Below are 17535 nucleotides of genomic sequence, written 5' to 3'. Positions count from 1 at the left end.
TGCCGACTAGGTCAATTAAATTGGACACGGGACCAATTTACATTTATGCTTACCAGAATAAGGTAACCAACCAAAATACAATGCCACATGTGCAATTGCCAACTGGTATGCTGTCTGTTTTTTGTTTTGCTTAGCAAGAAAGTTTTAAGCACCATTGACTGCTTTTATTTCTATGAAATTGGGTCAACAGAAACTATTTTTGGTGCTATGAAGTGTTAGGTGCTGTGCGCTAGTATAAATTTCAGTAACAGGTTTAGATGTATAGGATTTGAGGCGTTGCATGGTGAGGTATCAATATATATTTGGTTTGCAGTAACACCATGTGTGTATCTACTTGCCAGGTAGAGTTTGTTCTTAGAGAACTGTCTTTCTTAAAGCAGGACAGTTCTTTTCAGATCTGAGAAGTCTCCCGATCATCCGACAAATCTACTGCGCAGCAGTAGAATAAAGAAAGACAGTTCTCTAAGAACAAACTGTACCTGGCAAGTAGATACACACATGGTGTTACCGCAAACCAAATATATATAGGTTTACATGCTTTGAGTAATGATTTACATGTACTTTGTAATTTATTCCTCAAAATGAATTAGCTAATCAAGCACATTACAAATTATTAAAGTCAGTTTCTCTCTGATTTTCTTATGTAGTATAGACATCTTGGGTCAATTTCACAAAGAGTTAGGACTAGTCTTAACTTAGGATTAGTCCTAGGAGATATACAAAACGTGTGGCTAGTCCTAAGTTAGGATGAATAACTGGCCCTAACTCGACATAAGACTAGTCTTAACTCTTTGTGAAATCCACCCCTTGTCACTTAAACTTTAAAATCATGTGCAGTATAATATATGTTTTCATGTAGTTTAGGTTCAATAGTGCAGGCTTGGAATGACACGCAGACCATAAGCCTTTTTGAGGCGGACACAATGCTACAACACTGTAAAGTTGTGGTAAATTTGTACGTATTGACCATAGAAATAGAACGTATGTTATTCAGTGAAGTGCACATTTTAGGCGACGCGGCGTTTACACGTAAACCTAATGACCACATGGTGAGCGTGGCATCAGTCGCTGCGTGTGACGCGTGCCTATCACGTCCGCCATACCTCAAAAAGGCTTATTGCCTCCGCTGCCCCTGGGCTTGGCCTTGGTGCCCTTCAAAGGTTGGATATTCCAATGGAAGTGCCCTCTGCAAAATGAAAATGGCATTGCTCTTTCAAAGATCAAATTCCAAGCCTGACGTTCAGGTCATTTTTTCATCTTAAATATTTCTTGGCACGGGTACAAAAAAGGCTGTGTATGTTATTTACATAACACTATTATTAGTTGATTAGATTTTTTATGTCTGTGTAGTATGATCATGGAAGATTGCGTTATTGGAGTCATGTACATGTAAAGTTACTAATCTGCCTGTCTTAAAATTGATTTAGGATTTAAAACTGTTTTGTCTGACAGAAATATTAGGGTTTTTTAAAAATACATATGGTCCAGAGAAAACATTGTGGCTACAAGACATTTAATTTAGAGGAGATTTTTTTACAATATAGGATTTATATACCTATTGCATTGGCGGCCAACTTTGCTGACAATAGTGGAAAAGTGCACACACCTGCTGTCGATTTCACTAAACTCTTTCTAACTTAGGATAAATCTTAGGACTTAGGATGAGTTCAGTTCCGTATTCAAATACGTAGGACGCATTGAATTCATCCTAAGTTAGGACGGGTAACTCGTGCTAACTCGAGATAGGATTAATCCTAGCGTTTCGTGAAATCGGCTGCAGAGCTGCTAACATTCCATGCAATAGACCCTTTTTATGAAATATGGACATTGCACAAAGTGCCTGCGTACTAACATTTTAGTTGGCAAAAATTTGGGAACATCGCGCTGTTTTGTACGCAGGTAATGGGTGCCTGACGTAGACGCGATTATGCGTCTGTTTAGTGCACAATTCTATGGCGTTTGCCAACCAACAGGGTCTGTACGCATGCCTGAATGTAATTAGCACGTTTCATAAAAAGGGTTCATTGATTCCGCTGAACGTTACCTTATAACAAACCATTCTTTGTACATGTATGTTCTGATAAACAAATTAAAAAGTTTCCTGGATTATGGAAATCTTTTTCCTATCATGTTGAATGTAATTCTAAAGATATTCCCAATAATGTTTTAGTGATTTCTTGTTGAAATATTTTGCAACTCTGGGGAACGCGCTATCCATGACTCTGCCAATGATAGCTCTTCAGCCATCAGGTTTCATCAACGTTGACGTCCAATGCTAGGGGGTTTTGTAATTTCAACTGATACGAGTTCATGTATAATTGGTGCTGTTTGTTCTGTAAATGTTGCCTTTATCTGGAGGTGTATTTAAATGTTTTGGAAATAAACATGATGAAGTGCAAAGTATTTGTTGCTGTACAAGGTGTTTGGTTCTTTGAAAAGTGTTTGGACAAGTGGTAGTGACCTCAAATGTTTTTCAAACTTTTATCTAAATCCTACTTGTTATAAAGATGGTTTTTAAAAAGGCAGTGGACACTATTGGTAATTACTCAAAATAATTATTAGCATAAATCCTTTCTTGGTGACGGGTTTTTGGGAGATATTGATGGTATAAAACATTGTGAGAAACGGCTCCCTCTGAAGTGCCATAGTTTTCGAGAAAGAAGTAATTTTCCATGAATTTGATTTCGAGACCTCAGATTTAGAACTTGAGGTCTCGAAATCAACCATCTAAACGCACACAACTTCGCATGACAAGGGTGTTTTTTTCCTTCATTATTATCTCGCAAATTCGATGACCGATTGAGCTCAAATTTTCACAGGTTAGTTATTTTATGCATGTGTTGAGATACACCAACTGTGAAGGCTGGTCTTTGACAATTACCAGTAGTGTCTACTGCCTTTAAGTAAAGCCATTGGAAACTTTCATTACAGACAAAAAAAAATAATAATTCACAGATTTACAAATAATTTACAGGGTTTACAGAAGGTAATGGTGAAAGACTTCTCTTGAATTATTATTCCATGAAATGCTTTACTTTTTGAGAAAACATTAAAACAATATCAATTTTCAATAGCGAGAATTACAGATTTATTTTAAACACATGTCATGACATGGCGAAACGTGCGGAAACAAGGGTGGGTTTTCCCCGTTATTTTCTCCCGACTCCGATGACGGATTGAGCCTAAATTTTCACAGGTTTGTTATTTTTTATATCACTTGTGATACACGAAGTGTGGGCCTTGGACAATACTGTTTACCGAAAGTGTCTAATGGCTTTAATGGTAGTTGGTAGTAAGCATCCTGCGAATTAAGATTTTGTATGAAATGCCCTCGTTGATTAGAAATCAATACAGAGAGGTTTGAAGTAACACCATGTAATGAAAATCTCTGGATTAGTTGGGGTGGTTTTGAAAAGAACCATTGGTTTCTACTCGACGTTTCGATCAGTATGCTCTGATCGTCTACTGGATTTAGAAATTAATAAGACTTTTTCGAAAATGTTGGGTCCTTATACACTTTCGGAACAGAAAAAAAAAATTCACAGATTTACAAATAACTTACAGGGTTTACAGAAGGTAATGGTTTAAGACTTCTCTTGAAATATTATTCCATGAAATGCTCAACTTTTTGAGAAAACACTAATACAATTATCAATTCTCCATATCGAGAATTACGGATTTATTTTAAACACATGTCATGACATGGCGAACCGTGCGGAAACAAGGGTGGTTTTTCCCTTTATTTTCTCCCGACTACGTTGACCGATTGAGCCTAAATTTTCTCAGGTTTGTTTTTTTTAACACGAAGTGTGGGCCTTTGGACAATACGTTTACTGAAAGTGTCCAATGGCTGTAAGGCGAATTTGGGGATTCAAATTTCTGTTGTGTCAGATTGTGAATGCTGCGCCAAGATGTGTGGTTGAAAACCGCTGTCACGTCACTGCGCTAAATGTGCATGGAGTTGACATTGTCGACATTGTCGACGGAGACACACCATCAGTTTTTTCTGTTTTCTAAACAAGTAGAAACTAAAACTTTAAAAACTACTTTTTTTGTAACTTTCTTTCATTGACAAAACCAAACAGCACCATACCTTTAGTTTTGACCATGTTGGTAGAACAGTTTTTGTTGGAATTTTTAAAACATCACACAAAACAAAAACCATTAACACAACTAAAAGAGAAAAGTATGTTTTAACTGCATGCATATATATGCATATGCGGTATATTTATTGCAAGCTCAATTATTATGAAATTTTAATAGAAAACGAAGGAAAGTGCAGTTATTCACAATAGTACAAAGTTCACATTATTTCAAAAAGTAAAGGTACAAAACTTGTTATTTTTGACTTCTTATGAAAAGAGAATTGTTGGTTAAATTATAACATCAATGTACACGCCGTTTTACAATTTCAACAGAGCGAATCAGGCTTTATTCAGCCATTATTTATGTGTGTTTGCCCATGTAGCTTAATACTCACTATATGCATTGTGTATTGACAAGTTCAACCATCTAAACGAACACAACTTCGTGTGACAGGGGTGATTTTTTTAAAATTATTATCTCGCAACTTCCACATCAAATTGAGCTCAAATTTCACAGGTTTGTTATTTTATGCATATGTTGAGATACACCAAGTGAGAAGACTGGTCTTTGACAATTACCAATAGTGTTCACTGTATTTAATATTTCTCTGGATTCTTTTTCAGCTTGAGGTCATGCACAAGAGTTGATTGCATATTCAGCCTTAGAAACAGTTAAATGAACATTTCGTTACTTTTTTTAAGTATACAATGTCAACAACATGCCGTAGTAATCGCTATTCTACAATATATTTGCTGATCTTTCAGAAGCAATCTATATCAATGTAAATACTGTCTTTTAATTTTTAACGTTGCTCCGCAAACATTTTAGAAAAAATGATGAGCCCTTTGAGACTCCCTTGGGTATGATATTATAAGTTATCACAAGCGCGCGTGTTATAACGAACTATCTTCCAGTTTCACGTGCAACGCGCAAAATTTAAGATTTCAGAGCGTTATTTTGCGACGAAGCGCACAAAGTTTGAAATGTAATTTTTGCACTGTCCGTATACGGAGCGTGGCGCATTGACATTCACAATACGCACTGTGCGATAAAAACAGAGGAAGTAGTATATAGGTTTTTATACCACCTCCAGTTCCAGGCATCTGATTGGTGGATTAGCGCGTACTGGAAGATTAAATGCTATACAAGTATAAGAACTGTGTAATACATTGTTTGATTGCAGTCTTTGGAATATAAGCCATTTGAACTGCTGAAAGATGCTGTGTCCAAATTGGAGGCTACGGCTACGGCTTGATCGCTGCATCATCAAGTGTTGAAGTAACGCACATCCATAGCAACACCCTTAGCAACAGTCACAGCCAAAGCCACTGAATTGGACACAGCCTGCTCTCCCATATTCAAGGTTTTTCAGGGCTCGAAATTAACATTGGACTGCAGGCCCAAGGCCCAGAACGTTTACCGTTGGGCCAGTAAAATCGTGACTGGACAAGCTCAATGACTAATAATAGTAATATCTCGTCTGTGCGGCATCTTTAATATCAAAGTCTTTGTGAAAAACGTTGAAATAAACCCGATATGTATTTTCAGTTCAGTATCGAGTAGCATGACAAATGAGATAGATCTTCTTTTAGTACTTGATCAACTCATTTTTTAATGTAAAATAAATGTAGGTCCAGTAAAAATGTTTAGCTACTAAACCCTGCAGTCTTGTGAATTTTTCCGCCAAATTCAAGCCCTGCTTTTATAAAACTTGTGACAACAACACAAGAGCCCAATCTAATTGCTCTGCTTACCGCGGAATTCTCCACTTAACAGATCACAGTAAGCGCAGAAGTCTGTGGTAAGCAGTGCAGTGATATTGAGCAAAGGTTGAATCTAAAGCCATGAAGGCATGCCAGGTGTGCCTGCAACAATAGATGACTCTATGCCACACTCATCGCTTCCACGCAGTATCTTGAAGAAACCTGTCAAGACACAACAATAAACACATTAATTTTGGTTTAATACTTTACACATCTACACCGATGTGTGTTACATATATATATACAACTAAATATTTGTAAAGCGCCTTTACATCAAGATCAAAGCGCAGTAAAGAGCAAAACCAATGGAACTATAACTACATGCACAACATAGTACATCTGATTACATCTATAGTCATTGATACATGTTGTTCTTATTACACAAATACAAACTAATGGCCCTATGGTTAAATTTGAATTTTGAAAATCAGCTGGTATGTTTTTTTTTGTTCGTTGTGTTGTACAAACTTTGGAGCCTGTGTTCTTACCTTTATCTCCCCAGTCAGAGTTCCATGAGTTGGCAACCAGCCAGTAGTCTGTTCCACTCTCCACCCCCCAGCCAAGGATCTTCACTGCATGGCCACCGAGAAAATCTCCAGTCTCATGTTTGTAAACACCTGTTCACGTTAATTAAACACAGCTTGTTCATTAGAGAAGAGAATGGGCATTATTTCCAAGTTGTGTCAAGGCTTTGGGGGTTAAACAAAGACAAATTGACAAGAGTGGGACTCGAACCAACAACCTCCAACTGAGCTTTCTAGCCCTAGCTTTCTAGTCTCGCTATTTTGTCAATATCTTTTGTTCGGGGTGTCATAGAGGGGTTATTCAGAATGATCAACGCTTAAAAAGTTATACATTTTTTTCAAAACTGTTTTGTCAAAAGCTAAAAACCAAGTAGTAAACTAGGCCTAAAATCTACTCATAATACCTTATAAATCTTTGAACCTTCTAACCGTTTGACCATTTTTAAACACATGTATCACCAATTAAGGTAAGTAAGGTTCATTTTGTTTGAATACGGTCCGATTCATTATACAAAATACTAAAACTTACAAAATACATTGTCACAATTTTTTTTTTTTAATCATTAATCTATTAATATCAGTTGTTGTGTTTTAAATGGTAAATAAACTAAGCCAGCCCGGGTGCAACACGATATAATAAGGGTGAATATTTACATAGTATCTCTGTAAAACATGCTCCTGGATGATGTACAAATAAGACATTAACAAATATTAAATAGGAATATTTATCATATAGGAAGAAATATTACATAGGAAGAAACTCTATATTATAGGAAGCCAAGAAATATTATACAGGAAGAAATATTATACAGGAAGAAATATAAGAACGATTTCAGGTTTAATAATTTGCAATGCTAATCAATCTTATTTGCTAAGCAAAGTGTTGTGTCACAATGACTATGATAATACTGACACTGACAACAACATTGAGATAAATAATAGTAATAAACCATTGAATACTGCACTCAATGCTTGAAGGCACCTGACCCCTTTACATACAACAAACACAAACAAAATATCCCACAATTATTACACGCATGACAATTACAAGGAATCAAAAAGAGCAGGCACTTCATATAACACATTCCAACTGAGGACTTCAACAAAAGGGGATCCGTGAAAAGTCACACCGAGGACCTCCTCGATTCGATTTCATGTACAAAACCAACGGGAACGTCTGAAAACTAAAACTATGTCCAAACAATGGGAGAACAAAGAGAAGTCCTCGGTTTACACCACAAACACAGCTGTGTGCACATGTTTTGCGTTTTGTGGTGTCCTTTCAGGGCCACCATAATATTACGATGCTGACTTTACCTGTTTTGTAAGTTGGGAAGTCCGAGTAGACAGAGAAGGCTGCTTCTACTGGTCCACTTGTCATTATCTCACTCTGGATGTAAGAATTGTTCTGAGGAATAGAGTAAGAACTTCTTCCTGTAATTCATGAAAAGAAGAAATAAAAATTGTGAAATTCAGAGCAACAATTTAGGTAAGATGGCTTAGTTGGTTGAGCGGCGTCACAGAAATCTTAATGTCGCTAGGTCACATCCTGCTTTAGTCAATTTCTCTTTGTTTAGTCAACCCAAAATTTTCTAAAAACTGTTTCTTTTTTTCCCCAGAACTTTTTTGACTTAAGAAGAAAAATATGGTGAAGAATTGACAATATATATGTTATACGCATCTGGGTGGATTGTTATGATAAAGTATATCGAAAAACAAAAATTTATGTCAACATACCGAAATATTTGTCTTGCTCATATGTCGCCTTATAATCCGAAATACACTGCTTAGCGCATTTTGGTGTAGGATCATCCCCTTTGCATGGCGTGAGTTTACCGACGACGTGGTGGTCGCACGCTGGTATTTTGTACGGTTGGCATCCTTGGGAGCTGTTGTAAGGACCACCAGTCACTATGCCAGTATCTTTCCAGTACTGCCAGGCGGCCCCAGGAAAACCTCCGTTGCACCTGAGTGGAGAGAGAAGTGCATCTAAGTTATCAAGGAACATCTTAAAAGGGAAGGTAAACCGCCTTGGATAAAACAGCTTGGCCAAATTGTAAGGCTCTGCCTAGCTGAATTCAATGTTCAGGATCATCATTCTCAGCTTTTGTAAAGTGAAAGCGCCGACTTTCTGTGCTAGCTGTGTAAGCAAAGAATACCTTGTAACGAGGAGTGCACATGCGCACAAGTTCAAAACCGTTTATCGAATGGAGCTGAAATTTGGAACTTGAGCTTCTTGAGCCACGATTACCCCATAAACCAAATTTGACCAAATTTGAAAGGGGTAGGGTTTAACCCACTGGGTGATTTGGCATGGAATGACCCCACAAGCAAAAAAAACCCTGCTAACCCATGATTAATACGCCTGAAGTTTGTGCAGAATTCCCTGCTTCTGTAAGCGGCAATTCTCAACTCAAATGTAAGCAGCGCCGTACAATATTGATCCTTTTCACAAAACCTGTTAGTACAAAAACTTAAAAATCTTGCTTTAGAAGCAAAAACAGTTACATTGCTGCAACTCAATATTTCCTTAGCAAAGAAATTTGTTCAGCAATATTTTCTGCTTAAAGCCATTGGACACTTTCGGTAAACAAAATTGTCCAAGGCTCACACTTCATGTGCCACAACTTATATATAAAATAACAAACCTGTTGAAATTTAGGCTCAATCGGTCGGGAGAAAATAACGGGAAAACCCAACCTTGTTTCCCCACGTTTTGCCATGTCATATCGAGAATTGATATTGTTTTAATGTTTTCTCAAAAAGTAAAGCATTTCATGGAAAAATATATCAAGATAAGTCGTTCACCATTACCTTCTGTAAACCCTAATAATTATTTGTAAATCTGTGAACTTTTTTTTTTTTCTGTACCGAAAGTGTCCAATGGCTTTAAGAGCTTTTTGAAATTTGGCAGTGATGCTTACCCATTACCACAGTCTTCACAGCAAGTTGCCAAGTCCTCTGCCGACAAGTGGAATTGAACCCCATGGAAGATGCAGATCCGATCTGTCATGGCTTCAACTGCACCAAATGCCTGCATACACGTGTATAAACATAAAACAGGTATTAGAAATAATAGATTCTATAGGATTGTGCTAAAAGGAAACAACCAAAACCCAGCTCATTTTTGTTGCAAGGCGATTTAGTTTAGCACCTTTATTGCACAAACATCGAAATACAACTTAGTGCAAAAGGGAATCCCTGAACAGACAAGGAGGGCAACTATATTTAGATCACACACCACTGGAACTTTCAAGGCCTGTAGTATGTGGCAGAATTATTGTTGAATTATGTCAATTTTTTCAAATTTCTCTGTATTTTTAATCACGAGACCCAAGGCAATAAACCAAATCTCACCTAATCTAGTCTAAACTTTGTGGAAGTGTCGTGGCCGAGCGGTTAAGAGCAACGAATTCAAACTCTGGTGTTTCTGATCAGCAGAGTGTGGGTTCGAATCCCCAGCCGTGACACTTGTGTCCTTAAGCAAGACACTTAACCAGTGCTTCGTCCTTCGGATGGGACGTTAAGCCGTTGGTCCCATGTGTTATGTAACGCATGGTAAAGAACCTAGTGCACTTATCGTTAAGAGAAGGGGTTCGCCCCGGTGTTCCTGGTCTGATCGGCAGCAAATTGCGCCACAGCACCTTGTAAAACATTACATGGTGCTATCAGAATTAGGTCTCATAATTCAAACATAGTCCCAAAATCTGGCAGGAAACACTGTATGTTGCAGCGCCAGGAGCTTCACTGGGTGACAGACATGTGCGCTTTATAAGAAGCCACAACTATTATTATTATTATTATTATTATTATTATTAAACCACAGGAACAGTTTTTGTCGCACCCAGCATGATCCACAAGACCCCTGATCACGAATCTCCTTGATACTTGGGCAACTACTCCACTTGTCTCGAGAGTCAAACTCATCGGGAAAGTGTGGCACTCCAAATTGTTGTGGTTTCTTCACAGGTAGCTTGAACTTCTCTGGCGTCGGGGTGAGCACTCCCATAAGTCCCTCGACATCCTCCCTGGAGTAGCCTGCAAAGTTGGAGCCAGCCTAAAAGGCACAAAGTAGATTATAGTAGAGTGATGTTAGTATAACTAAGGGAATCAATGTGTGGTGAAGAGGTTTTCAACTAGTGGTTTAATTCCAACGAGGCCTGGTTCTTGATAATTTACCGAGACAAAGTCGAGGTAAATTATCAAGAACCAGGCCTCGGCGGGTTTAAACCACTAGTTGAAAACCGATTCAACACACTTTGATTCCCATTCATAAATACCTTTTCGGTCAAAAACATCATCACTTTTTGGTCAAAAAGTAAAATAAATGCAAAAATTATAATTGTTTAATGATTTCTTTCAACACAACACCCCTTCAGCTGTGAAATGGTAAGGCCCAGTCAAGGCCCTCGGGTAAACAACTCCTTATAAGGGCATGCTGTGCGCATCGCCCGTATCGCGTGATGTGGCACAACTGTTTCAGCCGTTGCTCTCGACCAATAGGAATGAAGAAACTGTCTTATAAGAACAGGTGCAAGCTCGCGTGTCACGCCCATGTTTCAACACTTTTTACTGGTGTTGTATCATCTGTTCAAACAACCCCTCGTGATGCCCTATCGACCAATCAGAATGGATAAACTGTCTTAGGTATTTATGAACAAACATTCACCCTGGAACCCACTTCCCCAAGGCCAGTGATCCTGACCCACAAGCCTACTACTGGTGTCAAACTGATTTACGGAAGAGCAGCAGAGAAATTTTGATTGTTTCTTTTTTGATTTCTCAAGTTGGTTGCTTTGTATTATTCAAAGTTACTTTTACAATGTATGTTAGCGTTTAAAGTGCTATTCACACGAGAGCAATTTAACTGGGGTCCCTTGCCTAATTTTAACATGGTTGTAAAAAAGTAGCAATGTCTGACAAGATTTTGCAAGGGAACTTGGACAGTAGAGAAGAAATTATTGTCCTTTCACAAGGTACATTTTGTGAAATTTCACAACCATGCTACAATTTAGCAAGGCACCCTTGCTAAATTGCTCTCATGTAAAGGGGTTTAATACCGCTTCTCAATTTACTTCATTTTATAATAATAATTTGGGGGGCTAAAAGCTGAATATTGCGAAGGACGCGGCTACAACGTGTTCGAGAAGCAGGCATGCAAGGGCGCATTCAGCTGCCAGCCACATCAACCCATTATGACCACGGAGCACAGCCAAGATCGAAAGTGTTCGATTTTTTCCTGAGGGAGGAAAACCGGATTGTCTGGAAAACCCTCGTGGCACAGCAGAGAACCAACGCACAACTCAACTCACATATGGCCCCGACCGGGAATCGAACCGGGGTCACCTTGGTGAGAGGCGAGCGCTTTACGCACAAGCCAACCGTGCCACCAGAGAATCTGTGAAAGTCTGTTGTGTCAATAAACTTACAAACACAAAACCCTATATAGATGTTTACGTCTCATTAACTGTTGATCAGATAAGAAAGATCCTGTGGAAAACTGCTCAATTCCACTGACTCGGGCTGCTTTTAATGGGTGATGCATGTAATGCCAGCTACATTTATTTACTGGTTTTTTTTTGGAACTGGTGGATGAGCTTGTTTTGGGGAATAAATTGTTTTTTATCATTGTCACATTGAAACCCTGACTAACCAAAGTAAAGGTAACAAATAATCAAACAAAATACAGCTGTGGGTTACATGTAGTTTTTTAAATTTTATATTTTCAAGCATGAACCTTGGCCGTAACCCACGGTCAATAAACTGTCCATGGTATACCGTGAGGTTCGGACCATTGGACTTGCCTCCCTTAAAAGCAAAGTACAATACTAATAGATAAACAATGGTGGCAGCCTATCAAGCTCTATTGTCATCTTCGTTTGTACAATGAAAGGAAACAGGTCTGGACCTTGGCAAAAAGGGAGATTTCAATTGAATTCAAAACTTGACGGATGCTGGCATGTAAGTTGTTTTTCTCCTTATTCGCTGTTACTAGTAATATTGTTTTTGTCACTGGACTCGGGTAAGTACTGAGTATACAGAGCTAACACACATCGGTGTATGGGTAAAAACCAAAATGCATTTTTCTTTATCCCGATGCAAATCGAACATCTACTAAAGTATTATTATTGTAGGAATAGATAATAAAATACAAAGGGGCTGCCATACATGTATCTGTGGCTGTTTAATAACTTCTGCTCTTCAAAGAGAATATTAAGAAAGACAGAGGCAGCGCGACAACAAAATCTACAAATCAGTAAAAGTCTTGACGAAATCCTGACAGGCCTAATGTAGGCTAATAAAGAGAGATTGTGAAACTCACTAAAGATCAACTCCGAGGAAAATTGGAATAGTTGAAGTTAAAGAGAACTGGAGGGTAGGTACATGTACATTACTCTTAAAGGCACTGGGCACTATTGGTAATTACTCAAAATAGAATAGCATAAAAGTTTGTTAAACTTGGTAACGACTTTAACAAACTTTTAGGAAAAGTTTCCGTATGGCGCCACCACTTTTTCATTCGAAATGAAATAATATAGTATCTAATTTACCTGATTGATATATCCCTTTTTGTAAAAGTCAGTGAAAAAGTGGTGGCGCCATACGGAAAGTTATCCAACTTTTATGCTTTTCTATTTTTTGAGTGAGAAATGACCTCTTTCTAAAAAAACTACGTTACTTCAGAGGGTGCCGTTTCTCACAAAGTTTTATACTATCAACAGCTCTTCATTGCTCGAGGTCATTTCTCACTCAAATAATAAAGGCCCTTCTTGCATCTGAAAGTACACAAAGTTATGCAGCAAGAGTGTTTTTTTCCCAGTCATTTTGCTCTTGCAACTTTGACGACCAATTGAGCCCAAGTTTTCCCAGGTTTGTTATTTTTATGTACACGTCGGGATACCGAGTGGTCTTTTGACAAATTATCAAATGTGTCAAGTGCTTTTTAAGAATTATGACATTTAATAATATCTAACAAGTAAATTATTCATAAAAACAAGTTTGATACCTTCCAGGTGGTCTTGATCGAGTTAACATGTCTCATTTCGGTCATGAACGGTTCCTTGCCTTTGGGTGTGGCTCGAAAGACAGCACCCTTGCAGAAGGCAACAAGACATGCCACAAGAAGTACTGAAAAACGCATCCTGCAAATCTGTTTTAAAATAAATATTGAAAATATTTAATTTGCCCTTCAATTCAAGTAAAATTGAATAAAATATAAGCTTTTTAAAACTGTTTAAAATTGACCTTTATATACAAATTGTATTATCCTGGTGTCATGTGTTTTCAGTAGGATAACAGGAAAATTGTTCACAATCGAAAATTGATTGTTTTTTTTTTCAAATCATCTATCCAATTTTTTAACAATAACACTTACACTTCATGGTGTGTTGAAATTTTTAAAGTTTTGGTTTTCCGTTGCGAGCGACAGTCCGCCATTAACAGTGCTTGTGCATGCACGACATTGGAGCAACGTCATATGTTTTCACACCTTTCATTGGTTGGTATTTTATTGAATATTACAAAGCTAGTATGGCGTGCAAAATAAATCAAAAATATTATTCAATTACTACTTAACAAATTTAATTAAATTTTTTCCCACGGCATTATGGCTACTGTATCAGAATCGAGAGATATCATAAGGCATGGTAGTAAAACACCCCACCCCCCCTTAAAACACACACACTTCATAACAATCCGTTTTCCCCAATTTTAGACCAGTAATGTTTTGTTTCAGGAGATAAGAAACCAATCTATGATATATTCTCTTTAATATAGACATAATATTTTTTACGCTTATCGGAATTTATTACAGTATGCAGTTAATCAAAAAAACAATTTTTGTTGTCATTTTCACTTAAAATATTTCTATTTTTTCCTCATATTGGCACACCATAGAATCCCAAATAGTAACCACCTCACGTGATCCATCTAGTGACTAAAGCAGAATGAAACTCAATCTAGCAGATAGTAATTTTGTTTTGAACTTTCGAGGTTGGATGATGTTTCTTTGACTCATTTGAATGTTGGCATAATAATGCACTAGTGATTTGTACCAAAAATCAATCATTTTATAAATATTTGAGCATAACCAACGTCAGGAAACTTTATTCTCAGCATGATTAAGCCTGATAAAAATACAGACCGTGAGTAAACTGCATAGCTTCTGTCACCGGTGCAGCTTGCACAATCTCGCGGTAAATGGTAATCAAAGTTGGGGGTTCGAAAACATATGAGGGTCAATATCGTATGACGCTACGATACTGTCATTGATTGAGTTGAGGACCGAATGTCATTGTCAATATGAACTAAATTTATGATAATATGAACTAAATTCTTATTGAACTAAATTTAATTTAATTCATCCGGAAACAAAGTATTGCTTTATCCTGCCACTACCCCTTCCCTAATTTTTACCTCATTTGAATTTGATTGTTGAGTAATCTATATTTTGTTTTTTTAATGAATGAAAAGGTGGTCGCATGATGCGGAATGTTTCCTGTTTGATTTGTTATTTTAGCAGTGTAAAAAAACACAAACAAAAGTCTAGCAGTAAACACACTTCAATATTTCCTCCCCCGGGTATGCCTAGCCCTACTCATCAACCTATTATCTAACTAATTCTAATGAATTAATAAATCCCTTGTGGTTTATATATTGAATTAATAAATCACAACAAAACAACTTACCCAAGAAAAAGAGTGCATAACCTGTCCTAAATAACCTAATTTTAGTAATTGTCGATGTAAAACAGTATTTAGCGACTTTCAAGCAATAATGAGTATATTGCCCGACGTTATAAAGACGTGAAATAACGACACACCCGAACGATAGATAAAGTTACAACTCGTTGTTCTCAAAGTATGACAAGAGAGTGGCGTAGGAGTACACTTCAATCAAGTCGGTCATGTGCTTTGTCAATTTGGTTTTTTTTGCTTTGTTATTAAAAAACAAAGTCACGAAAGGCCTTGAATCCATTCAGTAGAAGGTGAAAAATCAGTGACGTGTTTATTTCTGGTCCTTGCGTGATAACCCAGAGGTAGATAAACAAACAACAAAAAACAGTCGTTAATTATGTTCTCGCTGGAATAACCCTCTGTAATTACCTTTTTACATTCAAATTTAATAATACTACAGCATGAATAAGTCAAAGAGAGATTACAAACTTATATATGACGTTATTCATGGATGTAAACTTGCTTGAAATGCTTTGGACGGAATCCGATTAGCACCAAATTAGAAATGTTTCATCCGTTATGAAATATTCACACTTCGTTATAACAGATCTATTTATAATTAAAAGTACATAAATATAATGCAAATACATACCAACGAGTTCTGAATACTTAATAACGGACTATCAATCAGGAATCTGCAATAAACACATTGAAAACATATTTCTTGTTTAATCTAATAGGCATCCGTAGCATTCCTTGTTTGGTAGGTTCTTCAATTGCATGGGTTCAGGAAAATAACTGCGGTTTGACAATCACATGACTGAAACTCTCGTGACTGATTTCACGTGACTGTTGCGGGATAGACTAAACTTCAAGTCTGAGATCGTGGCTTTTAGACCCTTTTCGGCTTCAGGTTCCATCCTCCGCTGGGCCTAGCTAGCCTGAGCTTAGTATTGAAATCAAGTTACGGGAATGGAAACGTGCTATACATACCCACCCCTACGCGATCGTGCATCCCTGTTGCATGAACGGCCGATATGTGTGTTTGTAACAGGCAGCGCTTATAACTACTTGTCATCAAGTCTAACCTGAGCCGAAGCCTGCGTCTATTGCCTAAATAGCGCCCTCTTGTAGTTTTACACATTATTGAACGATCCAACGGAACTCCGGCCTGCCGCCGGTGTCGCATGCAATAATGTCCTCTATGCAATACTATCCGGAGGACATTATTACATATTCAATAATGTCCGCAGGACGGTTTTGCATATGCAATCGTGTCCGCCCGGACGCTGCTGCATAATGCAGTTGGGTCCGCCCGGACACATTTGCATATGCAGTTGTTGCCGGCCCCTTGCAAAACCGTCCTTGCAGTAAATTAAACGCCCTTGGTCGACGGAACACGTTCGCCATTTTTTTTACAAGCTAAGTGCATGTCAAGAATGACATGGGAATGTTCGGCCGTTGGGTATTCACTGCAATCATAAAATACGTGAATATTCATGCTGTATATAATATACGTACTAGGTTCAGTGCATCAACACGCTTGCTTTATACGCGCACACATAATATGTACAGTCATGTACATTGTACATGTCCACCGGACGGTGTTCGCATAGCCACAGACACGATTGCATATGCAAAAGTGTCCGGAGCAGTATATTGCATGGTGGACACAATTGCATCTGACACCGGTGGTCCCCACACTAAGACCAGCCCATCGCTATGCGGTAGGCATGATCCCTAGCCCTGATCGAAAAAGAACGTTCATATCTAGTTCACCAAATGAAGCATACAAACTGTGGCATTTTCTTTGAAAAACTCCAACAAAAAGGCCAGATTTGTCAAAATAGGTGGGGGTGGGGTGGGGGGCACTGACATGAATCGGAGGGCACGGGCACTTGCCAACAATGTCTCCCTCCTGGTTAGGCCACATGTCCTACACGGTTCCACCAACTTAGACGGTCCCTATACGACGTTTTTAAAGGAACAAGTTGCCTTAGATCGGACGAGTTGGTCTTTAAAAAGCGTTTGTAACCGTTTGTTATAAAATGCATATGGATAGAAAGATCTTTTAAAAGTAGACTACAATGATCCACACAAATTTGCCTCGAAATTGCGTGGACTTCCTTTTACTTTGCGAACTAACACGGTCGGCCATTTATAAATGGCCGACCGTGTTAGTCGAAGTTAGTGAAAGAAAAACCGTGCATTTTCGAGGAATGTTTGTGTGGATTATTGTATTCTACTTTCACAACATCTTTCTCACCATATGCATTTTAAAACAAACGCTTGCAAACGCTTTTAAAGACCAACTCGACCGATCCAAGGCAACGTGTTCCTTTAAGCCCGTTTGTGTCCATACTTCCTGCGAACACAAATTTTATTGTGACGTGCGTGGACCGCGATTGATAAATCAACACCTTCGAAACATCAAGAGCATTGCAAATAGAACAACAATTATTATTTATCTCTGGATAATCTTTGTTG

General features: G+C 38.0%; 1 protein-coding gene across 2 annotated transcripts; it reads right to left on the bottom strand.

Annotated features, from left to right (window-relative positions):
• Positions 1–5173: 5173 nt before the first annotated feature.
• On the bottom strand, positions 5174–15807 carry LOC117300760 (cathepsin B-like). Of its 2 annotated transcripts, none has more exons than XM_033784545.1 (8): positions 15701–15807; positions 13380–13523; positions 10218–10430; positions 9298–9407; positions 8111–8340; positions 7691–7807; positions 6338–6466; positions 5174–6011 (listed from the first exon to the last, which is right to left on the bottom strand). In XM_033784545.1, exons 2-8 carry the CDS (start codon positions 13512–13514, stop codon positions 5923–5925), a joined length of 1023 nt encoding a protein of 340 aa, XP_033640436.1. In that variant the 5' UTR covers positions 13515–13523; positions 15701–15807; the 3' UTR covers positions 5174–5922. The 2 variants fall into 2 exon arrangements, with proteins under 2 accessions (XP_033640436.1, XP_033640435.1); XM_033784544.1 differs by lacking the exon at positions 15701–15807 and adding an exon at positions 15061–15304.
• Between the last annotated feature and the right edge of the window lie 1728 nt (positions 15808–17535).

Source organism: Asterias rubens, chromosome 16, assembly GCF_902459465.1.
Source record: "Asterias rubens chromosome 16, eAstRub1.3, whole genome shotgun sequence".
NCBI lineage: Eukaryota > Metazoa > Echinodermata > Asteroidea > Forcipulatida > Asteriidae > Asterias > Asterias rubens.
The sequence above is the reverse complement of the archived record's forward strand: the minus strand, read 5'-3'. Positions and strand labels throughout refer to the sequence as shown.